General features: G+C 43.7%; 1 protein-coding gene across 1 annotated transcript in view; it reads right to left on the bottom strand.

Moving 5' to 3' along the window:
- exoc2 (exocyst complex component 2) overlaps positions 1–20,203 on the bottom strand; it is a 39,036-nt gene extending 18,833 nt beyond the window's left edge. Inside the window, 8 exon segments of the mRNA XM_030373488.1 lie at positions 635–715; positions 5,601–5,725; positions 7,116–7,189; positions 7,192–7,231; positions 9,823–9,949; positions 10,049–10,225; positions 12,241–12,418; positions 20,090–20,203. Coding sequence (XP_030229348.1) covers positions 635–715; positions 5,601–5,725; positions 7,116–7,189; positions 7,192–7,231; positions 9,823–9,949; positions 10,049–10,225; positions 12,241–12,358 — 742 coding nt within the window. The 5' untranslated portion in view covers positions 12,359–12,418; positions 20,090–20,203.
- Between the last annotated feature and the right edge of the window lie 1,315 nt (positions 20,204–21,518).

Genomic DNA, 21,518 nt, shown 5'->3' with positions numbered 1-21,518 from the left:
AGGACTTTAATAATGAGTGTGTGAGTGGTGTGAGATTCCAAATTGTGTTGAATGGATGAGGCTGAACTTATGCTGCTAGAATAAACCTAAACTTCCTATGCTTTCAAGTGTTAATTCATTTAGATATCATATTAGAAAATACCATCTATTTTTCTTGCCGGCCTTTTATTCCATAATAGCCAATGTATTTTTACGAGTATGGTATTATCCTTCTGGTATGCTGACGCCTATATAAAGATTCCCATAGGGCAGTGGGAGCAATTGCTTACTTGTATGCAAATGGCAAGGCAAAGAAAATACAACGGAAATAAGGGATCTACCATGTGGCAAGAGAATAAAAATGTGTACATCTGAAAACTTTAGAAAATGTTTAAAGTTGCAGCAATCCACCAAATGGATAACTTCAAGAAAGGAACTCTGGGCTTTGCAGCAGGAAAACAAGCGATATAGACATGGATGTCTATGTATGAATCTACTTTTTAGGACAAAATAACCCAGTTATTTTGTACAATAACTTATTTGGAAACAGATCCACACGCCATCTGCTGGCATCATGAATGCCTATTTGTCCTGAGACTAAAGAGACTTTCTAATTATCCTCGAGGTTAGGCACTTGGAGAGACGGATTTCTTACTGTTGAGGACGTTTTCGAGACGCTGGGTCATGGATCCCTCCACCTTCTCCGTGCCGTCTGACTCCAGCTTCTGGTGGATCGCTGAAACACAAGTCCCTATTATTCAATAATCAATTGGGAATAAACATGAGCATAACTGTAAGGCGTTCATAAACGTTGTTGTGTGGGAAGCAGAGAGGGTAGGCCATATTAAAAACAAATATTTACAACAATTATTTGGATGGCTCTCTTTGTGTTCTGAAGCAACTCCCCACACTGTCATGCTAAATTCCGCTTTGCATCCAGCTATTCCGGAACAATTTTAATTTCGGCAAGTGAAGGTAAAACAATAAACAGCTCCAACCCCGGTGGTTGATGGTAGATAACCTCCACCCCCTCCACCCCCTCCACCCCCAAACCCAAGATCTCAAGACGCCTGGAGACACTTCCGTCAGCCCTCTCCCTCCCCCCTCTGGTCCGCGCCAGTTTCCCACGCGACTCTGGCCCAAAGCATGTCTCTCTCTCCCACCGTAACCAACACAGCCTCCTGGGTTCACCTGACCATCCACGGTCAGCACACCAGGTTTTCAACATGGCCCCCCTAGGAGAGCTAGGAAGCAAAAATGATGCTAAGGGGGGACATGTGACTTTACTGGCAGGGAGGGCAGGGGAGCGAGAGCGATGGAGAGCGAGAGCGAAGAAAGAGACCCTGGCTGTCCATATGAATAAATAAACCATGTGCAGTAGTGAGGGAGAGGGGCAGTGGTGGGTTTATTGACAGAGTTGAAGGAGGACTGGAGGAGGTTTGGGAGGCCTGCTCAACTATGCACTAAACACATACCTGACGATCCAAGAAAAAAACCCACGCGATGACAATCTTCTCATTTCAGTAATGCCATTACAAACTAGGAAGGGGAAAATCGAAAAAACATACCTATCCCGCCTGACTTTATTCATATTTTTTGTATAGCAAATTACACATATGCTACCCGTTTTGCATTGGCTGTTGGCTCTCCTATTTCCCCCGACACACTGGGGGTTGAGGTCGGCACGCAGATGAGTCATAGTGTGGGTTGTCCGAGCAGAGCCTACATACCGTGACACTTGTATCAGACAACTCTTTGGCCGATGCTGTCACTGTTTACAGGGAAGCAAAAGTGTTCCCAGACCCGAGACAGAACAGGGGTCTTTAGGCTCTGGCTAAACTTCTGGCATTTTACAGGCTCTACATTAGCGATGTGCTAACTGCTTTTGTTGACATTCCAAGAAGATTTTGTGATTGGCTACCTACTAAAGGGGCCTACACACCGCAGACTCAAACCAACAGCCAACTGCCTATATCCGACCACTCTGGTGCCTCTCGTTTAAACCGTGCGGCAGTAAGGTTGCATTAAAACACACTACGCAGACTACTGCCAACTACACAGTAGTGTTTACGTTTTGCGCTTGCGCGAGATGCAGGCGCTAGTTTCGTGACGCTAGTCCGCACCTCCCACACACCCGCTGATTTGCTGGTTGTGTGCTAGCGAATCATTGGTTGTGTGCTAGGTAGCACACAACCAATGATGTGTGCTAGTAGCACACAACCAATCAAAGGCCAGAAACCTCAGATGCCAACGCTCTCAGACTTTGCATGTTAAATCGGACCAGACAATGTCCGCGTGGTTCCAAAAGTTTCCAGCACAGCTGAACACACGGAAAGATTTGTTCCCGAACTAGTCCGAGTATCCACAAACGTTTCAGATGGCCGACAGTGTGTAGCAGCCTTAAGTGTTGGGTCAAAGTAGCAGCAATGTGACAAATAACAAAAGGAAATCGACTGCATACACAAGATTTAATTCACGTTTCAATACATCTTTTGTTATTATTTTAACAATATATATTGTCATCATTCATTATACCCTACGGTTCAGCAGCACACCGAATCGTTAGCCCTACACTGTACGATCCTACACAAATACATGTAACAGTACACCTTTATAACAAACAGTCAGGGAGAATCTAATATTGCGCATTCAGCATTCATGTTAGGGAAATCAACAAGGGAACAGAAGCATTCTGTATGTACATATGGAGCGCCACATCTTACAGGTTGGAGCCTCGAGGAAAGCTACGAAAGGAAGGGATCGGCAGAGACACTGTAGCCCCCACCCTTCTAAGTCCTGTCTAGTCTCTGTGGAGCAGTCATAGACGACGTGTAAGGAAGGGTCCGTTTATACAGGAGGAAAAAAGGGATCCAAGGCACTGTATACATATGCATAAAATAAAAAAGAAGAGACACCACACACACACACTATCTCGGTCTCAGTCCCTCGTGGTAGGTCTGCTTCTTGTCTGCGCCCCCCTCCATCCTCCCCTTACCAGCATCCCCCCACTCCGCTGCCAGCTGTGTGTCCTCTGCAAGCGGTCACACACGCATCCAGGAGAGGGGGGGAGGGGGGGAATGGGGGGTTGGTGGTGGGTGGGCGTCAACGTCACAGCTAACCTAAACAACCTAAGCGGCGGGTCAGGCTCCGGATGACACGCGCAGCCCGGACCCCGAGGAAGAGCTGGCGCTTCTGCTTCCACTTCCTGGTACTGTCGAGACTCCCGAGGAAAAAGATTGAATAAGAATAAAAATACAGCGTCCCTGGATTCTAAAGCTGGAGATGTTTTGACTGAGGGAGCGGGTCCTGGGAATCTGGCGTTTTTCTTGAAAACGGTAGCTTGTCGTTTCCTGTATTGTCGGGAGACTTCCTCTTCACACAACAATGAGAAAAAAACGTCCAGTTTCAACATTTCTTTTGTGACCCCCCCCCCCCTCCCCCTTTGTGACATGTCTGTCAGTCAGTCAATCGGCCCAGGCGGATGTGTCCCAGGAGACACTGAGGAGCATAGTTTCAATTTGTTCCCCAAAGCTTGCTGACAAAACAGTCCCCCCCCTCTTCCAACCTACCCCACTGCTAACACCCCCCCCCCCCCCCCCCCCCCCTTCTCCTTCAGCACTTTCTGCTGGGGCTCATATGGAGAGTTTATAGAACAAGTTGTTTCCTGTGTAACCCCCCTCTCACTATCTGACCTTGATCCCCTGTAAATCTGAGCAGACTCCAAGACCCCCCTATTCCCATGCCCCAATAATAAGTTTACCTGAGTGCCCTATTCACATTTCCAACTCGTATTCTTGCGGAGAGGCAATTCACCTTGTGAATTGCCGTCGTCGTGAAGGTCCAATGTATCTTTATAAACTATTAAGAAAAAGTCATGATCGTGTTTGTTAATGTAGCCTTATTTAGACCTGGCTGACGATGGACAGCAATGTGTATAGGAAGTAGCAAACATTAAAACGAATGGCGAGGGTAAGTATAGAACAGCAAGTTGTCTGTTTCTAAAAGGGAATGGAAATATTTCACATTAATGCAATTGGAAGAGAGACCCACATCAGCCCTCTGACTGAACGAGTGCAAATACGAGAGGAAACTATCAATGAAAAGGGAAGACAGCCAGGGAGAGCACGAGAGAAACTGTGGAATGCGTAAGATGTAAGGCAAACTATTTGCGTCCTTCTGTGACTTTTCTCTTCCGTGTAGCTTGTTATGCTTTCCAGATCTGGCCAGCCACTGTACGTTTCCAGCCAGCCATCGCACTGCACTGCACTATTAATAAAAACCCAGACTTTCCTGAGAGCCATCAATAAAATTCTCACATGCAGGCAGAAGAGAAAACAAACATGGGACGAGAGCAGAAATACAGGAATTTATGGGGTGATTGAGAGGGCTGGAAGCACTACAGGCTAAACATCAATTAGTAGCCCGCACCACTTTTAAACTGACTGAGCATAACCCCAAACCACGGGGCTGAGGACGTATGGTTCCCCAAGTATTTTGTAGTTGCGCCGGAGTTGAGGTTTAATTGGGAAGACTCAAAAACCGCAGAGAGAACTGCCAGACACTTGACAGAGAAAGAAAGGATTCAACCATGTTCTACACTAACTGCGCCTGGCTAGGAGTGAATACACTGCTGTCTACAAGGTAGCAACGCTACCACTCTTCCAAATCTCTTGGGTCAGGCATATAACATTATCGCAATCAATTCACTGAACCACCTTCATGAACCACTCCCTGGGTAACGGGTCTCATCCGAGTCCATCAGTGGTACAGTGACTGACCTTGTCGCTTCCCAAGAGGCGATGGGCACAGATCGGGCACGCTCAGGAGAGGGGACGTCGTGAGAACGGCTGCGTATTGTTCGCGTTGCTCAAATCTCGCCCGTTATCAGCCCTATCAGTCCTAATGCTTGGGCCCTGCATTGTGTTTGGCTGCTCAGTTTATTTACATTCAGCTACCAACAATGAAAACACTGCTACTTTCCCCAAACGGGCCACAAACAGAGAAAGAAATAATAATAATAATGACAAGAGGCAGCATATTTTCTTATAAATAGTGCGAGGGAAGTAACAGGATGGCAATATGGGAGCGGAAAGTAAACAGACAAAGCATATGAATGATAAAGTGGAACAATGATTGGAGCTACCTGGCGGAACAACAGCCACTGGAGAGACTAGGAGTAGGTCTAGAGACCGGGAGCAGCTGTAGAGATGAGCTGCACTGCACTGAATGGCAGGTATTGCTGATCTCCATTTAATGGACGAGAAATAAAGCCTGTTGAAGTTGGCAAACCTCGCCCCCGTTGCGGCAGGGTCCTCGCATGTTATCCAAATGGGGCTCTTTAATCAACTGGTGTTTAACTCACGTATGTGAGTGAGCATGGGAGAACGGGGGTAACTATGTTTCTCTGTGTGTATGTGTCTCTTAGATCGTGCACAAGCGCGTACTGGTGTGACTGTGGGTGTAGTCAAGGGGGTCTTACCTAACACATGGCACTCTTTCCAAACAAGAGCAACAAAAAATAAATGGGCTAAAGAATAACAGTTTTGAAATATGCGTATTCATTAGCGCTCATTCGTCTCGCTCTCCAGCCCAACAGACGCGCGAAGGAATACATATCTCACCTGCCAGAGCGTCCTGGGCTTCAAAGAAGGTGCTGAGGCCTCCCTTGACATAAGCCAGACTGCCTTCGTTCTTCTTATTGGCCTGCTTCTTCAGGTTGTTAGCTGCTAAGCGCAACTGGTCGAATCTGAAAAAATAATAATAACGTTCAATAACGAAGAACACATTAAAAGGTCTCTTAGGATTTTCATTTGATCTTGGTAATGTGTGACGTAGAGGATCCTGTGTGTGCGTGTGTGAGTGTGAGTTCGAGGGTTTGTTTGATGGGCTCAACAGGCAAAAGAGAAAAAACAATGACACGCAGGTTTGTCTTTGTGTCAGTGTCCTGAGTGAGGCGTCCTTGGCAGGAAGAAACAGCCACCCAGCCAGGTCCAAACAGAGGGCCCCCCCTGTCCAGGCTGGATCCTGGGGTCTGGGTTACCGGGAGGGTACGTGAGGAGGGGGAGGGCGCCGAGGAGGGACGGAGGAAGCCAAGACAGGCCAAAATAGCTCAGCACCGAGCTGACATGGCAGAGAACACGCGCTACAGAGCGCTGGGGTTAAGGGGTCAACTCTAGGTTCTGGAAGAATCAATGAACCACAGTGGGCCCTTTATACAATATTTTTTGCAAAGAACCGATTTCAGGTTCAGGTGTTTTGATAATTATTAACCGTTAGAAATAGAATGGTTTAAATTTAACAGGCCCAAGGGGGACTTAAACAGTTCAACCTCTATCTATTTAAGGGGCTCTGTCTTTATGCCGCGTTAGTAGACGACGAGTCCAAATGGGTGTATATTTTGTTATTTAGGTACTATTTCATAATGTTTCGTTTTTCAAAATGGTTCTTTGCAAACAAAAAACAATCCTTTGGATAAAAGTGTGAAATGAATTGTAGTCAAGTAGAAGGTATGATTTGTAAACAGGAATAGAAAATAAGAAAATATATTGTGACAATAGCTTCTATTTAGAACAACTAGCCTACATGGTCAGAGGTGAAGGCAGAGTTCTTTAGAAAGTTGACCCTTGGAAAGTGTACAGTTCCACAAACACACAATAAACGTAATGCTTGAAGCAATACTCTTAGGGACTTGTTGTCTTTCAAAATGATGTAGGAGGTTGATTAAAAAAAGGGGCTTGCTCTAACATTAACAGCGATTTCATTGGTTTATTGTTAGTCCTTTGTTATTGGCTGGCTGTTGTCTCGATACATGATACAGCACACTGCTTCTTTTGTTTTCTGTTTCTGTACCGTGACCAACAGATCCTTCAGTTCATTTCAGAATATAGATATAAAATAGACGTTTGTTTAATTGTTTATACATGCTAACAATGAACATTAAAAAAGTTCGTAAAATGTGTGTTTGCTTCTTATTTATTTTTACAATCCGTTAGATGAGGCCAACACAGTGCGTGTAGACCTACACGACATACACTACAGCCTTATTAAAAAAAAAAGCATTGCCCCTCATATGTTTTTTCTATTAAAGATTACAGTACATGCAACATGTGCACAATTGTTATTGTGGTAGGACATACCCGGTGCCCGAGTGGTTCTCTATGAGGTACCAGGTGGCAGAGAAGTTCTCACTGGTGAAGTCCCCACTCATGCCCTCGGAAACGTCTGCTCCATGTCCGTCTGAAGGAGTTTACCCCTTGGGAGAAGAGAAGATGAAAGGATAAATAATAAATCCATACATGAACACAAACCATAAAATGTGGTGCATGAGATTGATAAAGAATAACAATTTATGAATGAACCGAGTGCACAAGTTAATGCATGACTGACACGGATTTATAATACCGGTATATGATATTATTATTAATAAAAAAAAAAGCTAAATAACAGCATTATTTTATGTTAACTGATTCATTATCATTATTATTATTATTATTATTATTAACTTTTAAATCAAGTAGAAATTGTTTTCTCTTATCTACAAATGTAAATCATTCCAACTTTTATACAAAAATTTAGTTTTTGAGCTTTGAATGCGATCTTGAGATCCTACGTTTGATTTGGAATGCATTTGAATCATGACTTCCAGCAGGAGGCAGTCTATAGCCAAGGTGAAGCCAAGCTATTAAGCCCCGGCGTGGGAAGCGCCCACTGTGACGCCTGGGTGCCCCTGGAGGACCCAGGACTCAGTACAGAAGTTTGATCTCTCTTAATGACCCATGGCCTACACAAACAAACCCTCCACCAACACACCACACACACACACACACTACAACACACACACACACACACACACACACACACACACCACACACACACACACACACACACACACCACACACACACACACGATTCAAATCTGTTATTCTATTATTAAGAGAAATTTGTTCTGCTCTTCATTACAACCGTTAGAAGTTTTTACAAGGAATGCCCTTAGAAACAACATAGTGAAGATTCAGCTTAACTGTTTCAGGCAACTTTTGAAAAATGACGTATGCCAAGTTAACCTTTCCGGTTACATTTTTACCATCTATTTTGCTGTAGCAGCCTATGCAGGACACCAATGCCCCTTGTCCACCGACAGCAACATCTCAACTCGCCTCGGCCCATCTATCTTTGCGTTTCCATCGCTGTGTAAGTACCAGGTGCCGTACCTGGTACCTGGTACCTTTTTAAGTGAAAGATTGCACACAAACGGAGACCCTTTCAAAGTATATTATACTATATTCTTCTAATGCTAAATGGATGATGACCAAGGACGTCAAAAGAACAGGGAATTTATAGCGCTTACAATCTGGGGTTTGAAAGACAACTACCGGTATATGGGATAAAACAAATGTCATAATATCATAAGCACTACCTTCTGCAAATGATAACATTTTGGCATTTTTGGACTATAATTCCCCTGCTCTAATTATTACATTACAACAACTAAATTGGATACAGATAATGTCATCATGTAATAATTAGAGCAACAGGAGCCATTCATCTCCAACCATAACCCAAATTCTTATGCATAAGTTGGCACATATTTAAAGCCTTCCTGTCCCTTGTTCATACTTCAGAGACAGTCAGACATTATGATTGTATGTTCGAAAACTGAAGAAAATTCAAATAAGTTGGGTGGCTCTGGTTACACATTAGTGTTTTAGTTAGTAGTTCCGGCGTGTGGGCCGAAAGGAATGAAAACAGGTTGTTGACATCACTGGATAAGGCTTCCTCTTTACGGCCTATGGTCTGAATTATCTTCCTGGGATAACACAAGTTAAAAGGGAGGCGAAATATTCATTCAAATCATGGTGGGTTAATGCTGAATACCTACTAAAACTCCTCGCTAACACTGTGCCAATGGAGGATTTCATTTATCCGAAAAGCCTTTCCTGTCAAAACCAGATTCCACTGAGCACGAAGAGGGCTCATAAATGCCTGTCAAATTAAACTGTACACATTGAACATGCTGGGAGGGGTTAGGTCCTGGCAGCAGCAGGGATCAGCCCTGGGCAGCGTTCATGTTTAATGGAGGTCTAGTTTCGGCCACGAGTGGTCACTTGCCCTCTGGCCCTTCTAATCCAAACAAACATTAAAGCGAGACAGGCCAGAACCTGACTACACAAACCATACATTACTGCCCTCCCACGTGCCGTCTGACAGGGGGGAGGTGGCAGAGGTGGGTTCGGGTTGCTCAATTTATTGTTTCCAAGATCCCTTTCTGCCGTCCTTCACAGCGCTTTGTGAATAAATCGTCAAGTTTCCACTCTATGGCCAGCCGTTAAGAGGCGGCTGAGCCTCTAACTGCCGGGCACTAGGAGAGGGAAGAGTTTGTTTCTGTTCTCGGGATGAAAACCATGTCTCACATGAATCGTGTGCCCGTGTTTATGGCTATGCGAGGCCGTGTTGAGTGATTTAGAGCAGCCATTCTCAACTGGTGGGTCCACAGGAGTGGGATGCAGAGCATATTCCAAACCTTAATCTTATGAAGAAATCATGACTTTGCGAACGTTTCAAAGTTTAATACTTGTTTTAATGGCTTACTGTTTCATTGAGTTTAGCCCCAGTTGTTGTAGCTTTTCTTCCCCTCAATGTTGTTTTACATTGTTGAGTATTGACATTATTGGTAAATAATTTTTGGGTTTTCAATGACTGACTACGAAACTTTTGGATCTTGAGGCTAGACCAGAGGACCACCATGGATATATCCTAAAGGCATGTGGCTGTTTCTGAAATGGCACGTTTCTGAATCCGCGTGCATGTGCGCGCCACATGCGTGCACGTATTCCTGTGCCGTACTTGTCGATGTCGATGCCCAGGGGGTTGCTGGGTCGCAGGGAGAGCGGCGAGATGCCTTTGTTGCGGTCCGTGCGCATGTCGTAGTAGTTCATCTCGTCCACCCACACGGCAGACTGGTCCAGGATACCTGCACCATCAAAGTAGAAAGCAAACAAATCCGCTCAGTAATCCCCGTAACTCGGCCCAGATGTTGCGACTCGAGACACGTGTGCTTGCGGTGTCTCACCAATTTTGTCGGGCTTGAGGAGTTTGAAGGAGACCGTGGAGGTGCCGTTGCCTCCGGACTTAGTTGTGACGATGATTTCCCCCTTGTCGTCCTTGGCTGGACCCACACGGCACACTATCTTACTTGCGGACATCCACTCGGCCGTCAGCAGACAGCTATGGCCGCAGATCGACAGGCCTGGGGGGGGGGGCGGGCGGGGGGAGAGAGAAAAGGAGAAAGAGTGAGCTACTCATGCAGTCAGAGCCGGAGAGGGCGATGGACACAACATTAGACGAGGCCAATAAACAAAGCGTGCTGGGTGAAAGAGGTGCTTTGCGTGGACAGCGTCGGGTGCTACGGCGGATAAGTTTAGTCAAGCTGCGAGTGTAAGGGTCGAAGTTTGGCCGGGCGGGGGCTGAAGTGTATGGGCATGGGTGGCCGTGACTCTCTCGCCACCCATCCCCCCGCTCTCTCACTCAAGACATCCACAACTTCAGGACACTTCACAGTTAAGTGGCTTGTTATCGGCTTGCCACTATCACCCCTTTACATCGCTCTTCTTTGTTTTCTGGACCCTCTTGAAAAGTGTCAGGCAGTAGAATTGGTGGATTGGAGTTAAGGTAGAGGGAGATTGCTTCAACATTTCAAACTAAGGGAAGTTAGAGGGCTCCCAGGGAGGGTGTGGGGGGGGGGTATACTTGATTATACTTAATCAAACGGCTTGCGTGAATATTGTACAAATGGCTCATAAAACCTTAAAATAGCATGGCCATTAGAGCTTACTTCCTGCTTCTGATCTCCTTTCTCCTCCTTCGGCCACTTTGTTTGAATACATATGCGCTCGCAGAGCACATATTTCTTTGCATCTAATTGGCTGAATCCAGTCCCCGGGGAAGTTTCATGGTCAGATATAGAGATGCATCATTGGCCGGGTAGACCACATGCCAAGCATGGGTCTCTCTCTCTCTCTCTCTCGCGCTCTGTGTCTGTGTCTGTGTCTGTGTGTGTGTGTGTGTGTGTGTGTGTGCGTGTGCGTGTGAATGTGTGTATATGTGTGTGTGTGTGTGTGTGTGTGTGTGTGTGTGTGTGTGTGTGTGTGTGTGTGTGTGTGACCACATGCTGGGCTGGTCTCCATCCCGCCAACATGCCAGAGAAATGGAGCATGGGGGAATTAGTGAACAGGGAAAGTATCTATAAGGGAAAAAAGGAAAGCCTACCACAGAAATGAGAACGTACAACCCAAGCCTACTCACAAATTGGGTGATGATAAATCTCTGTAGATATTATAGTTTTTCAGGTTCAACATATGTAATATGCGTGAGGTGATTAGCTCTTGAATTTCTCAATCTATGTGGGGCAGCGTAAATATTTGTGGGAAGGTTATTTCCACATTGTATGTGTGTGCTAGGCGAATAACGAGTAGCTAGTGAGGCATAATGTTCAGCATACGATCAAAGGAAAAGGTTTATGCTATTCAAAACAAATATAGATTTATTTTCTATTTATAGCAGTAGTCCAGAATTAATATATATATTTTTGGTATTTTCTTAGTCGAGAAATTCTTTATTTTAATGATTTATTACCCAATTTATTAATTATATGTATATTAATTATATAGCGTAAATTCTAATTGTGTCTTCACAAATCTGTAAATGTAACAGTAATTCATAAATTGATTTAAAAGTTGAAAATAACATAAATCTTAGATTGTTCTTTTAAAAATATTCAGAGAAAATGTAAACAACAGATCAATTGCTTGGGATGATGTGTGAGTTTGTGCTGTCAAATAATTTTTACTTTAACACAAGTTAGTCCAACAAAAATTTGAAATTCAAATATTCAAGCAGCGTATTACAATACGCTGCTTGAAATGGTGTATATGTCTTTGTAGCAAAACAAAGTGAGCAAACAAACAATACATTTATCTAATCTCTTTCATTTATTAATATTGGCCTTCATGCCCTACAAAATAATAATGAGTTTAAAATAGAAATTCAAAGTCCAAAAAACGTATTTACAAAATACGTATTTATTAGCTTACTAATTTAATATTTGGTCTTCATTTATGTTAGTATTTTTTTTCAAATCACACTGGGTAATTAATTTGATTACTATTATGAATTTTATCCAATAAATAGGTCAAAAGCACAATAAAAAGGTATGTAAAAATTGCTTCTGTGTTTGGGCGTTTAATCTTGTACAAAGTCTTTAACCGATTAAGTCAGCAGCGCCCATGCCGAGGTTCTCCCCCCGGATGGTGACTTTGGTCCAGGCGGTGCCCTCGTTGGGCGAGATACCCGTGACCAGAGGGGGCGGGCGGGCACGGGACATGGTGGAGTCAGGCAGGCAGAAATATATATATATTCATACAGGGAGAATTATCCCTGGGAGCTGGAACAAAAAGGAAGAAGAAAAGCAACATGAGGCACACATGGAAAACCATTTCATTTTAAGAAAGCTGCAAAATGTTGAAAGGTACAATCAATTGCGCAAACATGACAAACTAAAGAGGGATCGTAAACCTTTATATTCATTTTTAGAGAATACAAAAAGCTTCTTGGCTAAATTTATCTCACAGACATTACTGGACATTGTATCTCATGCGTCGAGCGATTTCCAAAAATCAAGCACAAACACAAAGAGACATTGTATTTTTCTGTACGCCAAGCGATACATATTGTTTACCTCCAAAACAAAAAGTAAGGGCCAGAGCAGGTCTTGCAATAACGAAGGCCCATTTGCACAGCACTGGAAAAGTTATCTCAGATAATAGGGGAGAAATGGAGTAGGGCGCAAAGTATGGAGGAGCGGACGGAGCGAGCGGGGAGGGAAGGAGGAATGTAAACCTCACGGTGAAGGATAAATAAACCTAGTCTCCCGGATCATTTCATGGAAGCCCCCCCCCCCCCCCCCCCCCCTCCCCTCCACCCTCTTTTCCTCCACCTCTACAACACAATCGAGGGCTGGCTGAGTGCTTGTGGTACCTGAGAGGGAAGCATTTACGGAGATCTGCTGGAGCGCTTTTGGAAGACACAAGAAAAAAAGACAAGAACATTTCCAAAATGCGAAGAGAAAAAAAAAATGGAAGAAAAATAATGAACGGATGTATGTCAGCGGCACAGATGTTTGTTAATAAAAGGACTGCCAGGTCATGCTAGGGTTGATTAATCCAGAGTGTCTGAAGCAGCATGAGTGAAGCTTCATCCCTCTCTGCCACGGAGCCAAAACACGTTCGCCACAAACAATTCGCAGGGTTCACACGGATCGGACCTGTGGCCAGGTTCACATCGGCTCAACGGCTCTCTTACGAACTTTCGCTTGGTATCGCCGACCAATAGAAGATGTTCTGCGACTTGTTCTACACTCTAAATTAAAAGAAAGCTTTCATTTTAATCATTAAAAAAAAAGTATAAAAACCAGAGCACCACCAAAGAGAAATTTGTAAATTACCAATTTGCTTCAGGCAGATGCCTTTTTATTTGTTCAGTGTGAGATCCATACTTGAAATGGGGGTGGAAGTCATCACTGATTGTGCAGTGTGTCTTTAAATAGGCATAATTAGCATGGAACCTTTTTTGTCTTTGGTGAAACCTCGTAGTCGGACTCTGAATGACTGTATACACAAGTGCAAAGGGGAATGTATTGACCTAGAAATGTTATACCTCAGAACAAGCGCGCAAGCGCGCTCTCTCTCTCTCTCTCTCTCTCTCTCTCTCTCTCTCTCTCTCTCTCTCTCTCTCTCTCTCTCTCTCTCTCTCTCTCTCTCTCTCTCTCTCTCTCTCTCTCTCTCTCTCTCTCTCTCTCTCTCTCTCTCTCTCTCTCTCTCTCTCTCTCTCTCTCTCTCTCTCTCTCGATAAGAGGTGAACAGGCCTAAAACAAGTGCCCACCGTATCCTTTATCAATCACAAATGTTTAGAAAGGGAGCAAGGAGGGCCAGAGGGCTAGGCTTTTATTTTGAAAACATTTAAAATGGTATGGAATCGCTGATTCCAGGAGTTATATCATTAACCCACAAACCCCCCTACCTCCCTACCCTAACAACCCCATATTGGAAATACACGTGCACAAAGATAGCTAGCTGGCCTGTCTACCAAGACACACACGCACCCACACAAACACACCAAGAGGCTGGGCAGAATGACAGGTCGACTAGGTTGCGTGCGAGAGACCGAGCTGGCGCTGTGTGGTCTGTGTGTAGTCCATGCGAGTGTGTGGAGGGATCTGCGGCGAGGTCTGGGCAGTGTGGTGTGTGTGTGTGTGTGTGTGTGTGTGTGGTGTGTGTGTGTGTGTGTGTGTGTGTGTGTGTGTGTGTGTGTGTGTGTGTGTGTGTGTGTGTGTGGTCTGGGTGTGTGGTCTCTGGCGCAGGCCAGGGGAGAGCCTGCTGACGGCTGGGATGAGAAAAGAGCCGCTGTGTTTACTTTACTCTGGGGGCCATGCATGGACACGGGAACACTGCCCAGACCCCTCTCTCTCATTCTCTCTCTAACTCACACACACACACACACACACACACACACACACACACACACACACACACACACACACACACACACACACACACACACACACACACACTAAAGACCTTTCTGCTAAATAAAACCTTGTCAGTAACTTAGAATCCAGCATTTAAAATACACTGCATGGATTATTTTATTTTTTTACGTTCTTTGTAATAAGTCAGGCTGGAAAAAGTTGTCCTGTATTCACAGGACTTTCAATGCAGCACCTGAAACTCTAGGGGGCACAAGAGGATCCACGTAAAAACCCAATCAACCCATTTGTTGCCAACTGGTGTCGGGTCATGTCAATGCACTATGGGCTTAATTGAATTCATGACAGAACCAGAACCAGGTTTATTCCTTTTCCTACACACGCACCCAGGCAAGCACATCCCCCACCCCCTGTATCACTCCCTCCATCTAGTAATTGGGCTGAAACGGCAGGTTTGTTTTCCTTGGAGGCTGACTAATAAACAGCAGGGCTCTAACTACTCCTTGTGGTAGCTGTGGAAGTCCTAGCGATGCTGCCAACGCTGGAGGACTTTTCCCTGCCTCACCATGCTGTGTTGCTTGACCATGAGGAAAGGCTTTCCTTTCATACGTACTTTGACGGTAATGTAGGGCAAATTGCAGATTCACTGGATGTTCAGCCACATAAAACTAGACTATTCTGCTCCGACACACAAGCCACATTAGAAGTTGTAGCTGCCGTTGTTGCGTACCTTACCTTTACAACCATGTGGAACTATATGCTAGGGGTTTGGAAGAGACTAGGGCCCGACCGATTCATTTAATCGGCTGATTATAGCCTTTTTGAAAATAATCGGCATCGGCCAAAAAGACGCAGATTACAACCGATTATTTATTTTTTTAAATGTTATTGCGCTTAGTATCCTGCAGATTGCGCTCCTACCCGCCTTTCTAACTAACAACTTTAGCTGGAGTAAAAAAGAGGAGATTGAATTTTACCGTACAACATGAAAGCACGCTCGCTCAGGCAGCTGCGCGCTCACCTCACCAATGTACACAAGACGCGTTGTTTGAGCATGTTGTGCCTGTTTTTCTTTAGGTCCCAGGCCATGTTAATTTGTTATACTGTAGACTCTAACGGTGAGATCAACCATACTGCTCAGCACACACGTGTTAGTCACTGCTCACGAGCGCAGCACATTGGGAGTTAGTTATTTATTTTACATTTTACATTACACTAATTTTTGACTGTAAATGTATTCTAAAACACTCAAAGGTTCTGCATTCAATTCACATATTCGTCAAGTGTTTAAAGTATATTTAAGGTATCAAAAACTACGTTTTATATGCTTTGTGTGTGTGTGTGTGTGTGTGTGTGTGTGTGTGTGTGTGTGTGTGTGTGTGTGTGTGTGTGTGTGTGTGTGTGTGTGTGTGTGTGTGTGTGTGTGTGTGTGTGTGTGTACAGAGAAACCCTTTCAGACAACTCATCACCCCAACTACCTTCAACACAGCCCCCACCCCGTTGCCCAGGATATCATCAGTGCTAGTCCACCACAGTGGCGGCATGGAACCCCGGACACTAACACCATACCACTCAGTGCTCCCCAACATTACACAAACACCAGATTCCTTCAAAGATCACCACCGGCTACTCCCTGCCCCTGACCCCCTCAGACGCCCCTTGCTGCTGAATGCACAGAGCAAGTCAAACATCTCCTTGCACAAAATGACAGGTCTGATCAGACGTCTTGACCAGAGCTTTCTAACAACTCAAAGCTCGCCCGCAGTTCTTCCTCGCACCAGGGCCAGCTGCAAAAGCCTTAAATTTGATCTTCAGTAAACACCGGGGAAAGAAAAACAGAGAGAAACAGAGAGGAGGACATTACAAATGAATGATCAAATTGACAATAAAAGAAGGGTGATCAATCAACAGCCAAAGAACGAGGGCGCACATGAACTGACAAGATATTGTGCAAGGGAAATATACTAAAAGTCAAGCAGTAGTAGCATTGACTTGTTTAGCAATGCATTCTCAAATGAAATTCAGATTGGCCAGTCAATCAGCTATGGAGATTAGTCAGCATGTCTTCTGTGAGCAGTGAGATGCAGTCAGTCAGGCCACATTGTGGCCGATGGTGGACTGGATAACCAGTCTACTGGGCGTCAGCCTGGTTCTCCAGCCTACTCTCTTTCTTCGCCTGTCCGCCCCAAGGGTTTATTATCCTTGGGTTGTCTTATTTATCTGTTTGTTGGTTTCAAGTTTCATTTTAAATGTAGGCCCAACTAAAGCAAATAGGAACCAACATCTCATTAAAAAGCCTGGAACAACAAATAGAAACGTGGAGATTTAGGATTGTGCTTTCAGACGGTTTAGTGACTGGAGACACAGAGTTCCTCTAACTGCAGCGGAAAACATCTTTAAGACTTAGTGAACTTTTATAATTCCGCTATCTTGGGTGGGGGAGCTTTATAAAAACAGAAGAACCCACCTCAATAATAGATAACATGTGAATGCAGTGTTTCCCCCAGAAAATGTCTTAGTCAAGGTGGTCAAGGAGCAGGGGGAGGGGGCTATGGCTCAATTTTAAATGACAAAGCATCGATCAATGTAACCCATGATCCTGTAATATTTGTGTCTGCCTGCCATTATGTCCGCCTCTCCGTCTGAGATTCCAGTGTGGTCCACCTAGGTCTGTTGCCCGACTGGGTCATGGAAAAACACGACTGTGATAACCAGTGGTTCAGCAAGGTTGCCTGCGGGTAGTAGGCTGTCAGACTGTCAGGGAAGACCGGAGAGAGCGGACTGGCGGAGGGGCAACGCGCACATGGGGCCACCCTTGACCCATATTGTCGTTTAATTCACCCCTGCCTCTATGGTGGAGCAGTGTTGAGAAAATGCCTGAAAAACACAGCCCACTGCATTCCACTAAAACAAACAAACAGGGCCACCCAAATTTTCCAATTAGAGGCCCACAAGGGGAGCAGGAAATCGCCTAGCTTGTGCCCCTCTCGCACCCTACATCCCCAATCGTAGGGGGTACCGAGAGCTGTGTGTCACAGGGTGAGGAGGAGAACTCTTCAGGCTCTCACTGAAAGACCTTGGACTCACTAGCATAATCACAGACCCGAATGATGGAGCAGCTCAATGACAACTTGTTCTGGAGGCTCGGCGCCAGCTGGCTCATGGCCTGTCAATCAATAGCTCCCACTCACACAAGCTATCAGTAAGACAAACACACCATATAAAAAAGGTATTTTCCCCATGGAAAGGTATAATTAAAGAAAATATGTTGGAACAATATTTTACAAAATCCCACAGAAGTGGAGTACGAGGCTTAGGCTATATTCTGTTTGAAAACAGTTACACTTAATGAGGCTTAATAGGAAACACTAGTAGATGCGTATGGATTATGTTTAAGAGTACGACAACACAGAAGACAATTTGGGCTTAGAAAAAAGCACTAAGTCTTGCCATCTGATGAACTCCCCAAAAAACGAGGTGAGCAGTTCAAGTAAGAGAGCATGCTCCTCTGACCATAGAATGCTGCATTCGGTTCACACATGCCAATATATTATGTTCTTGGTTCTATAATGTACTAATACAAATAATTGGTTAAAGGTGATTCTGAAATCGTTAAGTTTAAGAATTGTCATTAGCAATCAATGGAGCTCATCAACCACAATGTTGAATAAAATTGTCATTATTTCAATACTATTAGTTACCTAAACTAAATAGATACAAACAAAATACTTATTCACAGCTTTCATTGAGTCATTGGCTTTCAGTCTGAATTTGGCTTAGTCTGACACTGTAAACGGTTGCAATTCAACCATTGTGAACGAAAACATGCAATGCTGAAAAACGTTAGTTACTTACACAATTAATTACTTAGATTTAAGGTAAAAACATAGACTGCTCCTATTACAACATATAACTGTTGTCTTAGCAAATACAAAGCCACGGCAAATGCAAAATTGTATACAGTAATTCAAAATACACAAAACTGGACAGATCATTTACGTTGAATATTTTTAAGCAATGGCATACCAACCTATTTCAACATAAAATACAAAACAAAGCTTATATGTCCAAGTACTAAATCCCTTTTGTTTAAAGCCAAATTCAAATCCAGAACAATATCGACTCATGAATATGCAAACACAGCACAACACACTTTAGTTACTTAACGAGTGGACCTTTCTGATCCCCTGACCACTTACAGATATATTTTGTGTAGCATATTTTATGCCCTGCTAGAAGACAGCTACGTTTATCTAAATACTTTCTCTGGTGTATTTTTCTTTTTGCATTTCAAAATGTGCTTGACAATGAGATTTGTTGTTGAACTTGACATCATTTATTTTTAATGTCTTACTCCAATTACATTAGGTAAATTACAATGGGGTTCATTTTAAAATTTCCCCTACAGCGATATGCGCTTCCCGTTTCCTAAATATAAACAAATCTGACTTCTATTTGGTAGATAGCTGAGATTATTTGCTTGTGACAATTTGATTTGATATGATATGATAGGCCTATCTTTTTTTGTAGAATAATGTAGAATAATGTTTGGATTTAAATTAAAGTCTCACTATCTAACAAAATAACCATTATATCCCCTTCGTTAAATAGCCAATTGTTTTATTTTAATCTCAAAATACTAGAGTTGAATAATCTGATGTCTGACATCATTAACCCCAATTCCTATATGGTTACGCTAAGTAAGAAAATATATTTCTGTGAATACCGGCATACACTTGGAATCCACAATAATAACATCTAATAAACATCTAGCTGTAACAAGGCTGCTTGCTGAATGACTTCCCTCGGTTGGTTTTATCCCTGTTTGTCCTAATTTACTCAAATTTATGAATAAACCCAATTTAATAAGAAAAATGTATCTTACGGTAGCAAAGAACAATAAGTTTAGTTTTATATCAAGTAAATTCTCATGACTGTATTAACTAATGTTAATCAATGGATAATTAAGGTAACGTTACCCTCAATACGAAGTGTTACCCACTATGTCGACAGCTCCTTACTTTTTTTGATCGTATGGGCGTACGTTTCAATGTGTCTATACAACGTTTACAAACCAATAAACATGTTCTACAATGTCCGGTTTTTGGAATAGGCTATTGTTTAAATGAAATCATTACATAAATGTGACGGTCACAAACGTAAGCATCTGAATGCTGAAAAAATAAGGGATATGTCTGCGAACACAAACCTATTGAAGGCTACTGTGGTTTGGCTAACATAGCTTGCTGTTTGGATTTAGCATTTCCCTAGCATTTCAGCGCTCATTAGTGATCTATATCGGTGGTTACGTATGTGAAAACCATGGATATAAGGCTGTAATTTAAAGAAAGCCTTGACGAGAAATCAAAAAGAAGACACTTTGTTGACAATTTTGACAGGCTAGCGTGGCTAGCTTGACGTTAGCCTGCAGTCAAGGTAACATCGTAAGCTTAAATTTTAGAAGAAGCACTCTAATGGCATTGGTCTCAAAACAATATATGTTTGAGGCCATACACAAACGGCTTTTGCAGAGCAATACACAATTGAATACAGGTGAAAAAAACTACTTACAGCTTTGTGCACAACCAGTGAATTTCAGCTGACAGATAGATGTTCCTGTTTCCGTTATAAACTTCCGGAATGGAGACTTGACTCGTGCGCAGCATCTAGCCACGACCCATGAGTCTGGACCAGGTCTGGACTAGCGTTGCTTGCCAACTATAGGAAAGGTGGGCTGTACAAGCAATATCAGTATAAGGTACATAACGCAAATGATTATTAGCCACCATTAACTGTAACTATGTATGTGTATTTAAATTTGTATTTATTGTTTACATTTTCATTTCGTTTTAGTTTTTTTTTAAGTTTGATATAAATGTGTTATTTATTGAGGTTGAAAGCATTGGTTATATAGGTTGAGCTATAAAAAGGTTACAATGTCTCAACCTCAGACCTCGGATATAAACTACAGAGGTCCAGTGGGATTTTTTCTCCTTTGCTTCTCTCCCTTTTCATGGTGCATCAACAAGGCATTTCCACTTGTTCTGGGAAAGGCAAAGCATCATTAGAACTGTGGCAGACCACCCAGGCACACTCTATAATACTGATACCATTACATTTATCCCATCAAATTGTGCAGGGCAGAAATAATTTTAATGATAGCCAAGACCCATCTCTGAGGAAGCATTATTTTCCAATTAGACAGGCTTAATCTGATGAATCAAAGATCTGGGCAGTTGGTCACTGCTCAGCTCCCTGACTGATGCAGCAAAGGGTCTATTTGGCTGCATAAACATCAATTCAGGTCAATGACCCTGGATGATTTTGATCTGGTCCCGAGAGGGGAGCAGAAGCCTTTTCAAATGAACACTAGACACCGCATTATGCATACTAAGGTGGTCCTGCTCAGATCTTTTGCTTCCCCCATGGGTTCAGGCATTTGCATATACAGTATGGCAGAGAACCCTGAAAGTGCAATTATGTTGTTTTGTTGCTGTGTTTCCCACCGCACGTAACCTCTTGTGTTTTCTAGATGCATCCTTATCAACCTATAGCAGCACAGCGGACAATGCTTTCAGTACATTATGTCAGACGTGCCGGATACAGCACACAGCGACATGTCCTGGTGTGGCAACGCGCATGTCTTTGAAACAGCCACCCGGGCGCTCTCGAGCAGGTGTCCCAGGTCGACTTCTAAGGGACAGTTAACGGTCCAGCTCCTCTCTCTCCGGGACCTCCCATACCTTTGTAATCCACATCCCTCCATGGCACATGCTGCGCTGGCATCGTGGCTCATCTCTAAACCCTATTGTTCATTGTTTGTCTTCTCCAATTTTTTCCCATGGGCCTCTAGCCAGCAAGAGGAAAAGGTCACTGTAAATATTGCACTAACCCCCCCCCCCCCCCCCCCCCCCCACAGACCCGCCCCCACCACTACACGCTGCCCCTCCCTCCTCCTATGAACCCCAACCCCGACCAAACAGCTCCTGAAGAGGGAACA

This window comes from Gadus morhua, chromosome 12 (assembly GCF_902167405.1).
Source record: "Gadus morhua chromosome 12, gadMor3.0, whole genome shotgun sequence".
NCBI classification, from domain to species: domain Eukaryota; kingdom Metazoa; phylum Chordata; class Actinopteri; order Gadiformes; family Gadidae; genus Gadus; species Gadus morhua.
The sequence above is the reverse complement of the archived record's forward strand: the minus strand, read 5'-3'. Positions and strand labels throughout refer to the sequence as shown.